Source organism: Thermobia domestica, chromosome 2 (assembly GCF_964235325.1).
Source record: "Thermobia domestica chromosome 2, izTheDome1.hap1.1, whole genome shotgun sequence".
NCBI classification, from domain to species: Eukaryota; Metazoa; Arthropoda; class Insecta; order Zygentoma; family Lepismatidae; genus Thermobia; species Thermobia domestica.
In genome coordinates this window covers 165,658,487-165,674,052 of record NC_137455.1, presented here as the reverse complement: position 1 = coordinate 165,674,052, position 15,566 = coordinate 165,658,487, and the positions used below count along the sequence as shown (strand labels likewise).

The 15,566-nt window shown below is 38.9% G+C and overlaps 1 protein-coding gene across 1 annotated transcript in view; it reads left to right on the top strand.

Annotated features, from left to right (window-relative positions):
• LOC145679767 (uncharacterized) overlaps window positions 1-15,566 on the top strand; it is a 69,934-nt gene that overhangs the window by 30,636 nt on the left and 23,732 nt on the right. Inside the window, exon 4 of the mRNA XM_081750323.1 lies at window positions 11,665-12,000. Within this exon, the coding sequence (XP_081606449.1) occupies window positions 11,665-12,000 (336 nt within the window). The remainder of the gene's footprint in view (window positions 1-11,664; window positions 12,001-15,566) is intronic.

Genomic DNA, 15,566 nt, shown 5'->3' with positions numbered 1-15,566 from the left:
GATCCCAGAACAGAAAGCTTCCTTATTTTACATATAAATAAAACCCATCCCAGAGTCTGGAACTCTTAAAAGTAGCTCGAAGTAGCAGTCTTACAACCCACTTCCCCCCCAGAAGTCCGTCCTGGATCCGACCCTGCTAACAACGGCTCATTATTGCAGAATTTTAATTAATAAATACTTGAGTTTTATATTTTATTTACTTAATCCACCGGTAGAAGAAATGTGCCTCCTCTACAATTTACTTGTTTCCTTCCATATCCAATATTCTTCATATCCAATATTCTTCCATATCCAGCTGCGTAATTACAGGTCAGTCGGAGCAACGCAGTGGCTGTGAGCGCAGTGTTTGTGTTGCTCCGCGCAGCGAATGTGTGCCCAGTTTATGTGACGGCCCGGAAAGTTCAAGCTGCCATTGCTGACTGTGGTCTCCAAGTGCTGAAGTATCTTCTCTACAGTCCGGACATAGTCCCTAGTGATTATTTTCTCTTCCGACATCTGAAGAAATACCTGCAGGGACAACGTTTTTCGTCGGACAACGAGGTCCAACAGGCTGTTTTCCAGTGGTTTGTAGGCCATGACAAAGACTACTTTTTATCCGGGATTTCTTCGCTGCCCACGAAGTGGCGACGGTGCATAGACCTGCATGGGAACTACATTAAAAAAACAGTGATGACCAGGTGAGCCTATCTGCATTCCTTCCTGTCTAGATGGATAACCTATTGGACCTCCCTCGTATATTGAATCGCAGTTTTCTACGGAAAATTACAGGAATGCGATACAAATAAAACGTTAGATAGCAAAGTGTGATGCGTTCACGATCATATTTTTTCATCTTTACGTTTCTAGTGGTAAGTCAATACATAAATACTGAAAGGCATGAAGGATGTTTTAATACGCGTAGTAACGTGGAATTTTCCATTTCGTTTACAAGTTTAACCCTTGGACGCGTACGTGGGGTCTCTTGAACCCCAAACCGTTTTTCTTGCTTCACATTTCCCTTGTTATATGGCACAAGAAGTCCTACAATATTTTCTTCTTTCGTGTAAAAGCATTTCTCAAATTTCTTTCAAATTTCTGAAAAACAATCGATTTTTAATTGATACCCTCATTTTCCATGCATGTAAGGGTTGAGAAGAAAAGATCATATAGCCATTCTCCACATACATATACGCATAGCCATACTTCTATTAACATTCTACCATACAGTATTTATTACCGTTTAATGAAAAATAATATGTTAATCAAGGGATCTCATTGATTGAACAAAGTGATACACATAAGTATAAATCTTCATGCGTGGTTTTCGACAAAATTGAGGGAAACTGTTTTTTAAACTAAAAATTGAGACTGTACGCTAATCGTGCCACCTATTAAGATAAACTACACAGAGTGCCCGAGAAGTCCCTAACCATTTCTCGGAAGGAGCACTTGAATCCTAATGAAGTGTTTATAATATCAAAGCAGACATCATAAGTCAAAGAAATCACAGCAGTTTAACGTGACTGTTTTTAATATCCAAGCACAGTTACCATCTCTCCGAGGTACACCTGAACAAGCGCTACAACGTTGCTGAGGTAATTATACACACCGATGCCGAAATGTGTATACGCAGATGCACCAAATCCCTAATCTTCACCTTGTTCATCTGATTCTTTATCTAACCCCATACAAAGAGGTTCAAGGGCGTTAGGTAAGGCGAGCATGCCGCTCAGAAGCGTGGTGAGCCTCGTCCAATCCAGCGTTCTGGGAGCGACTCGTTGAGGTAATCACGCACAATGTTCGCAAAGATTGGTGGAGCGCCGTCTTGTCGAAACACGATCGAATTCAGTATGTTGTTGACAACAATTGGGGCTGCAAAAATTGATGAAGCATATTCATGTGAAATTTTGCCGTGAATGTTGCTTCAGCAAACAATAATGGACCGTCGACATGGCGCTGTTAGGTAACGCCTAACCATACCATACCATACCTTGGGAGTGTTATGTTTCAATTTCATGGCAATGTTTGGTTGCTCTTCAGCTCATAGTCTGGTGTCCTGGCGATTGACCAGGCCACAGATGTGAAAGGAACCCTCATCACTGGGCAAGACGTGTGCCACCAAATTTTCACTGTTGACTGCCTCAATTAATCATGGCACATGACCGTGCATAGTGCAGTCCTCAGATTCAAGATGATGGATGTGATAAGCCTTTCTCCTCAGTACGAAGCGCAAGGTTTGGCACCCAGCGGACTTTGGGATGCTCTGTTCCTCGCTGAGACGACATGTCGACATTTTTGTACTCTGCTTGATTGCCTGTCGTGTAATCTCTATATTTTCCTGTAACGTCGATGGTTGCTCAGAACGTTCCCAGCTCGCTGAAACTTGTTAACCGGATCTCTAATGGTTGTTCGCGTTGGGGCTAACGTCAGCAAAACCAAATTTGGACCTCAGCGAAGGGCAGTCCATTGAGTCTCCACCTTCTGACGTCTAATCGTTCTTGTAGGGTCAATGTCTTTCAGATTACCTGCAATAAAGAGATAAAAAATTTGCGTTTTACCAGAAATGGTTCTCGTGCACCCTGCACAATGGAATATGCCCACATCAAGCTTCTCTTATGATACCAGCAAGACATAAATATTCAGTATGTTAATGAGATATAGTCCAAAATTAAGATAAGTAACTCTTAAATTATTTTTGTTAAACTGAAATGATGCCTGAAACGAATACATACATAGAGGGCATCGAGTTGAACGAGATAACCTACTTGAAGGTTAATTCTGTCAAGTTTGCGAGAAAATACAGAAAAATTGGTTTTTTGGGCATTAAAGGCATTAGGAAGTGTATCGTTCATTGCCATCTAGTACAGTTGATAGATTTTGTTCTGCTGAAATAATTTATTTATTTATGTGCATGAAAAATATACTCTTGTAAGCAGAGGTGGACTGGGAGTACAAGGGCGCACCCGGAGAATGATGCTTAAGGGCCTTGATGAATACCGGGTTGGTTTACAGTCTGGACTCCCCTTTTAGGAATGAACTCTTAGCTGAAGACTTGGATGGCTAAAACCCGGCCCCACGAAATGTAAAGTTGTGTATGCGCATCTATAGCCAATTATTATTTAGCTTTCTTTATTTCATAAGTCTGAAAATCTTTGCAGTTAATCGTACATGCGCCTTCAAAGCAGCGACTGTTTATATTGAAAGATATCTGAAGATGATACGATTCCATTTTCAAAATTATGAGGAATGTAATTTTTATGAATGTTACATGTAAATGAGTTAATAAATAGTTTATCTTTGTAGATTTGTTTACATTATATGTAATGAAGAACATTGAGTAACAATCCAATTATGGAGGTGAAAAAAAGAAAGTAATATTTTGAAAACATAGAAAGTTTAGAGAAACGATTTTAAAACATTTCTGATAAAGCACGCTGAGTTTGATAAGAAATAACTTCTTGTTGACTTCTTAAACACTAATTAAATTGGAACAATACTACAATATATTAGCATTACAGCCTAAAATATTTTTCTACGAGCGGCAGTTAGGAATCACCCTCTCAAAATCAAAAAAAAAAAAAACGGAAAGAACAATATGAACTTTTGATGTAAATGTTCGCATACTTATTGACTACACAGAGGTGATAACACATTTGTCAGTTATGTTTTTTATGCGTTTTGCAATTCTTATAAAATACGTGAGTAATGAAGTTCATTTTATCAAATCAACTTTTACAACAGCACTTTTCTAAAGACAGAAGATTTCCCGGTTTCATAGATAATATCATCATTAGAGATTTTTTGCAGAACTTCTCTTTCAATGGCCATAAGCATAAATTATTCTAGAATATGATTTGACAAAGATGAACGCGTACGAGTTTTAACTTAAGATGACTGAATGCTCACTCACACGATACTTGAGTAACTGAAAGAGTTATCAAAATATTTGTATACAGTAAACTGTACTTGGGAAGTGAAAACATGTGTTATATCTTATAACAACCTGTAGCAACAAGAGTAACACTGCTTACATGGATGATTTTCGTTGCACATCTTATATGCCTGGCCTTTTGAAAAAGGCATAATGCAGTTCTTAGGTTCACTATCGCTCTCAAATGCACTACACTCAGTACAATTGTCGCATTCTGCAACATCTACGTTGGGTTATGTGTCAGTACAGTCTTTATTATTTGCTTTATCACAGTAGTCTGACAGAGTTTTCTGGAGTTTTTCAAAGATATTAGCAAAATTCAACAATTCGGATTTCAAATTTTCATGGAATACCAAGATGGAAATCTGCTGCTTCATATGTATACCATACTTTCGTCAAAATGACTTTCTTTTTCGAACTCGTTTTTTCGAAAAATGTACACTCTTACCTCATCATCAGTTTAATTTTTCGAGTACTTCATTCACATACTTAGCAAACTGTTTTCCATGATCAACAATTTCTTCAAGCACCAATTTGTTTAACTACTTATTGATGCCCTCTATCATGTGGAATGCAGCTAGCATATCCACTCCCTTTGTCTGAAGGTACTTACAAACTGGAGAAATTATATCAAACAAGTGAACAAAGAAAACACCAAATACCACAAATCCACTGCCACTACTTGCGCATCAACTTTTCCAGAACTTACAATTGCACGTAACATAACAATTAATTCAACATGCAGCCCACTGTCTGGATTACCTTTATATCCAAATAATATCTCTACACTTCGATTCTTCGACCACCACCGAGTACCACCTGTTTTGTGAAGGTTTTTTTTTTTTTTTTTTCAGTTTACCATGTCCCACGTGGTTACTAGGAATGAATTGTTTCCACATGTTCATTCGCTTGTAAGATTAATTTTCCAAACTAGTTGACTGTTGCAGACTGCCAAAAAATGTTTTCACTTCTGTGACACTCTCACATCCATTAGTAATACACAAATTCAGACTGTGAGAATAACACCAAATGTATACGCTTTGCGGCGATTCATTTCGAATATAACTCTGTAACCCTGAAAATTCACTTGTCATATTGGAAGCACCTTCAATATTCCATTAAGGAAACTGTGTTAGGCGTGGAGTTAGAAGAGCAAGTTGTGGCCTTGGAAAGAACCGGGTCCCCTGAGTAGAGCGGTGATGTTAGAAATCGCTCTCGTGGCCCGAAACCCGAGAATTCGGGCTCCACATATTTGGGTTCAGGTCTCTTCTATTCGATATCAAATATATTGCGCTGTCCCTTACTGACATCATCACAGTATTGTCTTGTAATGTTCGGTTGAATAACATTCAGGCAGGATAATAAGGAAACTTACTTTTCTGAGCAAACCACATGGATAATATGGCATGAACATCATTTGGGGCCCGATTTCTTGGGCTTCAGACCTCGGTCCAGAGTTACGACGTCATCAGTGCGCTAAGAGGAAACCGACTCTTTCCAATGCAACCACCCACCTCCAAAACTCCATACTTCATTGGTGAATAGAAGGGAACCGACCCTATATTTTCGGGGCCAGATATATGGTCCATAATTTTTAACATTGGCAGCAGAAAATTTTCTAAAGATCATGACATCATGAGTGAACAAAGAAGAAAGGAAAAAGAACAAAACAGAGCGGCTTTGAGAGCTTTAGTGGAAACTGTCATTTTCTGTGAAGAACAAGAGTTGCCTTTGCGAAGTAACAAAGACAATGATCCCTTATCTCTAGAAATACCACTTCATAAGGATGGGAAATTTGGGGCATTGTTGCGATTTAGAGAGCCTTATGATGAAACTTTGTGAAAACATGTAATAAACAGTCCCAAGAATGGGACTTACTTAAGTCCTGAAATTCAAAATGAGATCATAGAAGTTTATGGAAAGCTCATACAACAAGAAATAGTGAACCGAGTAAATCAAAATAAATATTTCGCCAGTTTAGGAGATGAAACATTGGACGTGAGTGGAAAAGAATAATTTTCGTTGTGTGTTCGTTACCCTTATGAAAGCACATTGAGAGAGGATTTCTTGAGTTTTTTTTCAACTATATGATTTGAGTGCCAAGCCATCAGTGAGATAATTTTGAATAAGTTCAAATATCTGGGATTAAATCTGGACTATCTTGTTGGGCAGGGATATGATGGAGCAGTCAACATGGAAGGGAAAATTAGTGGTGTGCAAGCTAGAATAAAAGCGCAGTTTGCGAAAGCTACCTACGTCCACTGTGCTTCTCGCCGACTGCATTTCGTGCTTTCTCATTCTTTATCAGTTCCTGACGTGAGAAACGCCATCGGTGTTGTGAAGGAAGTGTGCAATCTCTTTAAGAACAATGCTTTAGCGAAGGAAAAACTGAAAGTAAATATAGAAAAAACTTACACCAGAGGCAAGAAAAAACGACTCGTCAGTATGTGTGAGACAAGATTGATACAACGTCACGACTCATTGAATGTATTCTATGAGCTGTTTGAAACAATAGTTGTGACCTTGAGAGTTGTTTTTATGACCCACCGAACTGTGGCACAAACTGCGTCTACACTTTTGGCTGCCATAGAGAAAGGTTTTTTTTTTTCGCTAATAATTAAACTAGTAGTTATTCAGGATGATTCTAAGAATAATCTTCTTCCAATAATAACAAGGTTGAAACAACAACAGAAAATTCCAAACTCTAGTGCATTATGGGGAACACAAGCATACCGTCTCGTAATGAGCCGTGTCCATTATCAAGCCAAGCTTTTGCTGTTCAAGGCGAGAAATAGTTTCAAAAGGTTTAATGCAGAAGGTATTGTGCATAAAATTTTGGCAATGGAAACGGCAACTATTATGTGGCTTTAAGACCAACAGCGAAAGAGTTGAAGTAGTTCTAACCACTGTTTTCCGCATGTTTAGTTCAACGTTACTTCTAATGAGAATTGTAATTCCATTCTCTCTTACGAGGAAACCTATCCAAGTGTAACTCTGACTTCGAGTCGAGACTATGGCCGTTGGATACCTTGTCTCAAAAGAACATAACACGAAAAGGGATACATCCTCGATCGCAACCGTTGTGGAGATATAAGCGTGAAAAGTTAGAAATTGAGCTCCATACTATACATTACAAACTCAGATTCCGGGTCAGATTTTTCGGAAACGGTCAGGTAAGGAAACTCAGCGAATTAATATCAAATTAGTATGGGGAGCACATCACCTTTTGAATGAAAAACTTGTGTCCTCGGGGCACTCGCAGGGTCCCAAGCGGGTTCCAACTCAAAATTTGCAAATGGAACTGCGGGTCAAGTAGCATATTGTATGAAAGCTATTGTTAAATAAAAGAAGATAGAACAAATCTCAACTCTCTTCGAAAACCCTGTGCAAACGGGCAACTGGTCAAAATGTCAATACAACCCACATCAGAAAATCTATGGCTACGCTTCTAAATCCGTTAAGTTGCGACAATAACAAAACAGAAAAGCGCGTTTAAAACTGCAAGGTATTGAAGTAAAGGAAATTGCTGCAGTGTCTCTCTCTCAAAAGTACCCTCCGATATATTTCATTTCTGTACCATTATTCCAGTTCTCTCCAACCCCACTCCTCTCCAAGTTGCCTCACAGTTTCAAGGTCACTCCTTTTCGTCTTTACCATCATGTTTCTCGTTCAGCAAATCCAGCGATAGAAATTTCACAGTGCAATCTGTGAATTTGGGGTCCCGATGCGCGAAGCACATACCGTTGCCTTTTGACCTCACTCTCCACGACGATTAAGATTGACAATGTATCCTTTCTCTTCTAGAACACGAAATCCAATGGTCATGGTTATTCTATGGTCCATTGGTCATTCGAAGTCACACTTATACTTGGATAAGGTCCGTTGTGCGACTCTGTGAAAGACTCTGCAGCAATTTGCTTTACTTACTTTGCACTTTCAAACGTGTTTTTCTGTTTTGTTATTGTCGCAACTTAACGCATTTAGAAACGTGGGCATAGATTTTCTTATGTAGGTTGTATTGACATTTTGACCAGTTGCGCGTTTGCACAGGGTTTTCGTAGAGAGTTGAGATTTGTTCTATCTTCTTTTATTTAACAATAGCTTTCATACAATATGCTACTTGACCCGCAGTTCCATTTGCAAATTTTGAGTTGGACCCTGCCTGGGACCCTGCGAGTGCCCCGGGGACACAAATTTTTCATTCAAAAGGTGATGTGCTCCCCACACTAATTTGATATGTATTCGCTGAGTTTCCTTACCTGACCGTTTCCGAAAAATCTGACCTGGAATCTGAGTTTGTAATGTATAGTACGGAGCTCAATTTCTAACTTTTCACGCTTATATTTTCGCAACGGTTGTGATCGAGGATGTATCCTTTTTCGTGTTATGTTCTTTTGGGACAAGGTATCCAACGGCCATAGTCTCGACTCGAAGTCAGAGCTACACTTGGATAGGTTCCCTCGTTAGTGGGCTTCTGTAAGACAAGATTGCATTTCTTGCCTCAGATGTCTCATACCCCAAGTGTTCTCGACAGAGAGAAAAAAACTCTCTCTGCTTGCCAACTTACAGTTCCATAGCTTTTTTTCAATAGTTTTTTTTCAATAATATCAATTTCAATAATTTCCCTTGTATCTTCTCATTTTAGAATATCACTATTCAGATATATCCTTCCTATGATTATCAATAAATAACCCATGCACTCAATAAATTACATATCAATAAATACAGGTATAGATGTACTAGATATTCATATCCAATAGTTGCAATGATATATAAAAGATCGTATACATTGATATAAGAGAATATCACTATAATATCTGCTAAAATAATACATCATTTAATATAAGCTTAGTTTTCAATCTGAATATTGATAGTCAAATCGCATAATCTAGATATGCAAACAAGTACAGAGTGATGTTCTGCACTACATAAAAAGCACTTCAGATGACCTAGTATTCATTACATCACCCAATTCGAACAAAATCCGCTCCATAAGATGTGTGTCTCTAGACAGTAAGGATCCCACCATACTGGCCACCGTGAATGACAAGCTGATGGCATGTTACTAGCAATGTGAAGATTGTCAAACAACAAGACAAGTATAGTTAAATGTGCAATTCATTGTGTGTCTAGAATCCCAGTACGATGCAAGCGAAGGTCTATTGAACGTCTTCAAGCGTCGTCGTATACTAAGGAGGCATGAGATCGGAGGTCATTCCGTTGAATTACGGCTAACGTGTCGTGTCGTGTCAGTTGTTTATCGGTGCTGTACACGATGGGAAGCAGAAGGTTTCTGCAGTCAACGTGCCCTCTTCAGTGCTTCAGCGAGTACCGAAATGCTCCTGGAAAGAAGGATCATTCGGGGCACCTAACTGACAAGATGGCGACCGTCAGTGCAACCACTATCACCGCAGCTATTCGAACACTAAACATATTAAGAGCACGAACAGTAAACAATCGATTGTTGAATATTGATCTACCATGCTATGTTACTTTCGCACAATTACTCCTTATGTCTAATCATCACCAAGGAACGCCTTCCGTCGTACCAGAGAGGCTGCAGTGACATAGCGGACGGAGGGTGGTGGTGTTACAGTAGTTTCTACCTTAAACACGGAGGTGGTTCTATGCGCGTATGTAAACCTGCAAGTGAGAACGAAAATCCAGTGTGTACTCACTGATCATATACGATTCATACTTAACTGTCTAGTAATCTGTAAGAAAGTGAGGCCGAATAAGCTATATATCCCGCTCACATCTACTCTTCATTCAGGGAAGTATGACTAGTACATTGTTCATTCGTGATGTTAATTCTGTCCTACAAGTTTACCTGGACACTTTCTGGGACTCCATCTTCCAGCAGCATATCTCACGTACCCATACCGCTCTGTGAACCCAGTGTATTCTGTTCGTACACGTCTTCAACTCTACTCCGATAGGTTTCCGCACCTAAGCCTCAGCGAGCCCTCGTGAGGTATGATGGGACAATCCCTGAGCACCAGCCGCCTCCGACAACGATGATCTCTCAGACAGACATAGCCCAAGCAGCAGTTACGTGGCTGCAGTTGTATGGCCGCTTGTGGTAGTTACACATTCTATTAAGATAAGTAGGCCTACTGTTTGTTTTGTAACATGTTCGAGATGTGCCGTGGATGATATATTGGGAAATAGTATTACTTACCATGACCTTTGCTAGTGTACTAGCTTTAGACCAGATCCATAAATTCATGTTCTGTATTCTTAAATACATTTGTGCCAGTGTAGATTTATACTCCTCCTATTTTTTTTATCTTTTACTAAGTGAAAATTTAACTCTGTAAGAAATCTATGACGACTTTCTCGGCATTTAATTATAAATTCTAATTTTTTATTTCCTTTCTTTCCTCTATATTCTTAACAAATATAATAAGTATAATATCTACCTTTACATTCTTCATTTCCATATATGTTCTTGAGCTTGTTTCTTACTATCGCAGTTTGTTGCCATTCTCGCTTACTTTACTTTCTTGTTTAATGCTCAAAATATAAATTTCCATCTTTCTGTCATATATCACAAAGTATTCTTTTCTTCTGCTTCAAACTGCATTTCCCTTGTTTCCATATTTGCAAAGACTATCTTCTATTCCTTAGTTTCCATACTGGCGTGTAGCTTTCCCTCGCTACATTTTTGTTTCTATTGAATTTAGTTCCATATTCATTATTGAAATTTCTCTTCCCTTTAAAACTCATCCTGTCACCTTGATGTTTATCGTATATTTCCGTGTGCTCCTCGACTTCCCTTTCTAATTTGCAGTTAAACTTTCTGTACTTTATTTTACATTCTTCACTGCAACTTTGTTCCCATCATATTTTTCTTCCCCTGGATTCCCAAAATTTCTTCTATAACCTACGCATTTTAGCTGTGCTTTCACCGTAACATGAGAACATAAGATTGAAAAGAAAACAAAAGTAAAAGTTTTAACAACAAATTATTTTTGGTCTCTTTACATCGCTTCCATGTGGTTGTGTAGATTGAGTACGCGTCTTTGTCAAGGGAGGCCTAGGTATTTCCGACAGGAGCTTCTGTTGTTCGGAGCCCATCTCAAGCTGTAGACGCGCATCTCATACAGCCTTGCTGCTGAACGGAACGCTAGACTCAAATCAAATCCAAAATAATTACTACGAAGTAAATCTTGAATACCACTTTCTTTGTCTATACAACACAATCTTTCTCTCGCACGCTTTCTGACACTTGTATTAGATCTCGCCATGTTGTTCCAATACGTGGCATAGGTTGTTCATGCTGAAATGTTTACAGTCATACTTGTGAAGGCAATAAAGATTTATAGCATTTGCAGTGTTATCTTAATATTTGTGTGTATTGTAGTGTTAGTCTTAATATTTCTTGAAACTTCTTACCGACAATTAAAAGTACCGACAAGATGGAGACATGCAAGCAACTGTTAGTTCACTTTCTGCCAACGTGTGGTGTAGCACTATATTGCCAAAACTCCTTCAATTTAATATTTACCCCGATATAATCCTAATGAAACTATCTTTAAGATATGTTCATAGTTGAGACAAAATTGCAATATCTTTATATGCCATTAGAGGCCGTTAACATGTCAAACATGTATAGATTTCCAGTTTTTATAACATTAACAAGAAAACCAATATCCAAAATAAATATCGTAAGTACCAAGACTTTTTAAAAATTAATGCTAGAATAAAATAAAATTGTGCCTCTTCTAATATCATTAATTTATACATTTCAGGGTGCGTCACTCTCTTTTATGGTTTAAAACCTATTAAGCTTGGAATAGACATGACAATAGAACCCCAGGATTTCAAACCAGAAAACATCTTGCCTGGTATTGCTGATTTAGATAAGTTACCACCGTTAGAGACAGTGAATTCATCATCTACACCAGGGTTCCGATCCGGAAGCGGTGTTGTTCGTCCATTTAAGGAAAGCAAGATGAGGAATCAGCCACTCGCAAGTGGGCAGAGGTTTATTGGTGCGATATTCGGTCAATTTGCAAAAGATATCTTTGATTTTAGTCCATTTATAGGAAACAAAAGATGGTATATTATCAGCACTACAATCGCAGGTAGGACAAATTTTTAACTTTCACCTCAAAATTTGATTCTGAATTACTAAATCTTTTTTTTAAATAGAGCTCATGTAACATTGGGCCGGCTGAATTTAGAATTTGTTTAAGGAGTATTCATTCTACAGGATTTGACAGAGAAAACGCATGGTTTCACGTGAATGATGTTCGAATTGAATCAATTTCGCTGTCGCAAAAAGGTGTCAAGGCAGTTTTGTACACATATATCAGGTGGTCTGAAACTCGCGCTCGTTCTCGGCGGGGAAGGCACTAGATGTAAGATGAAAACATAATATGACCTTTAACCTCAGAAACTTGTTTGTGGTAGGACCTGAAAAATGTATAGTGATGTGGCAACACTACATGTCACATCACAAAATAAGTGTCTAACAGAGAAAAAATCGTTCCCGATTGACGTGAAGTAGGGGTAACACGTGTGACTAGCAACCAACTGCTTAGTATTCAAGCCCCACTATAGGTTCCAGATATATATATAGTAGGGGACAAAAATAAACTACCAAAATTGTAATCAATTTCAATGATGCTTTTGGTCGTTTGGGAGTTGATTCTTGACAGCAAGCTAAGACAAAAGTATAGACCAACTTGGGTGTAGAAATGCTTCCTTCCAACGCTACGACGAGCCGAGAATTTATCGTTAAAATGCAAAAAACAGCCTAACTCGAGAACAAAATGTCGGTTCGAAGTCGGACAAAAGGGAATGTCTATTATGTTTAGTCATAGATTCCATTAACGAAAAATTGGACGTGGTGCAGAGGCAGCACAAGGATGACCCCCAAAGAAACTGGAGAATTTCTTGGGTATTTTATCAAAAGTTGATAGACGGAAACAAACCAAGTCATGTACATTAAGTCAACGAGTGAAAATCATTGTACATTGTTCAGATTAGGAAAATTTGGAAGAAGTAAGGGTACGTACGTTTGAGTTATCTACTTTGTCTCATTATAGGACAAATTCTCGGAAGAAGAACTAAAGAGAAATGAAGGGTGTATTAACGCCTCATGGTTATGTCTTTTAGATTAATGGAGGCGAATCAGAAATGAAAGCTAATTATTGCGAAAAAATTCGTGGAATGAGAGCGTAGGAGAAAACGGGAAATTCTTGAGAAAACTTGCAGACACGATATTGTCCATCACAAACTTTCATGGTCTGAGATCGAACGAGAGACTACTCACACCAGAAATGAGTGCTCTATCACTGAGATGAGTGCTGTATCGCCCTTTCCTTTGAAGGAAGAACTATGATTCCGATAGATGTATTGGTCAAGTAAACATTATGTGTGGTAAACCAATGTATAAAATAGTACTGGCACTCAAAGAGTGGAATTCATGGTTTTCTTCGTCCGGAGATGGTAAATGCATTTTCAGGTCACTTATTCTCAAATCGTGGGCAGCATCTATCCAGGGACTACAAACATATTGTCAGTGGGTCGCTGTTACGGTTATTTTAATACATTTTATCATTGTTATTATTTGTAAGGAAGAAGAGGTCTATGAGGCTAGGAAAAAGTGAGCCTTAGTGTTCAAGAGGCTGAGAATTACTGTTCTGAGTTAATTCTAAGAAAACGCAAATTTAATAAATAGCGTACAAAGACATCTAGTGGACTGAATTTACATCTCTTAAGCATTATTAGTTCTATCAAGCAAAACGAAGTGATTCAAACAATTTTCAAATAGTTAAGATGGATCACTAGGTGTTCACGGTGCTATGCTAAACACTGCTTGAATAGTGCGGCGTTGCCAGATAGTGTCGAGTGTTTACTGGTGCCAGATAATAAATTGTTCAGTGTTAATAATTGTTCAGTGGTTAATGGAATGACTTAAAATATGTACTGACTTCCGGGTGGTGATCCACCTTAAGGGACGGGAAAATAGAATTCTACGATGGTAAAGTAAAGAAGCTCGTAACCAAATGCAAAATATGTTGTAGTGATTAGAGGACAGTATCGAGGAATGGTTCAGGTAACTTCATATCGACAAGGTCTAGTCTATATAGGAATACTCACCTAGCGCCGTCCGTATTAGTGAATTTCACATCACGATGTACAGGATTTAGAAGGCATTTTAAGATTAATTCTACACCACCTAAGTAATCATCAGGTCCGAGCTAGGGGGTGGCCACGGAGGGCTCAGCTCCCCGAACCTCTCAGTTGTTTGTAAGTATGTATGTACGAATATAAAGTGAACTGAAGTCACTCATTGCACAAAAACAAGCGTGTGGAGATATGTCAACAGTACAGTGCAGTTCCAGCAGGGTTCTTTGAGCGTCTGGTCACCGTCGACGAATCATGGTTCTTCCACAAGAATCCAGAAAAGAAACGCCAGTCTATGGAGTGGAAGCATACTGAGAATCCTCGTCCCAAGAACTTCCGGCCGAGACTATTTGTACTGAAACAAATGGCGACTGTGTTCTGGGATCAAAAAGGGGCACTGCTCATTCAACAACGTCGCCACGGAAGATTTGGCCATGACATTCTGCTTCTATATGACAATCTGCGATTATTTGCCAGTCACTAGACACCATTGCCATCGTGCTTAAACTAGAGTTTACCTTGCTGCCACATCTTGCATATTTGTCGGATCTGGCTTCGAGCGATTATGCCCTATTCGACGCAATGAAAGAGGCCATGCGGTGCGGGGTAAGAAGCTCACCACCAATGAAGAACTTCATGCAGTTATCCACCAGTTGCGCCGGGTTACCACCAAAGAATGATTTGCTACACAAGTACGGAAGTTCTCAGAACGATGGCCAAAGTACATATTCATTGACGGAGAATACTTGTAAAATAGTCTGTATTTGTTCAGTAAATGGTTCCTGTGAATACACACACACACACACACATACATACATACATACACAAATTGTAGTGCTAATCATTTTTTTAACGATCCAAGTAGATAATGCTAGTAAGCCCACTGCAAATCGTTCCAACCAGTGCTAAACTATAAGAAAAGCATTAGTCTTTCGCGAATCAGGCGTACCCTTGGATGGGTGGTGGTGATGTTATAAGGCTTAAAGAACTCGTTTTAGTAAAGCCTGGGCTCAGCCCAGGACAGATATTTTGAGCTTGCCTATCATACCAAATTTGCCTTAAGCTGCCAAACCGTCCACACGACGAATCATTGCCAACAAATAGTAGTAGCCAGAATTCACTCTTGAGTCTGGCAATCTCGGAGGAACGAGCAAACCAGAGCGGTTAATGCATCGGCTGAACTCCTTTCTGATTCTGAAGTTTATTCAGGAGGCCTATGCGAGATCCTTCTTTATTTTCTAACGACAATAGGATAGAGTATGGTAACAGTGAAAAAAAAAATCAAATTCAAGATTTCGATGGATTTACACATTTCATAGTGATTTTTGGATAACCGTCCCAGTTTGATGCACACTCGCAGATAGGTCATGCCATTCAACGTATCCGAACCAAATTATAAACCTAAGGTTTTCACAGAGCAACTCCAGGGAGGGCGGGAAGATTTCGAAAACCATTCTAACAATTTTGTTATTTTTCAAAAGGCTATTTTCGTAAATCCATACAGTAAGACTATTCA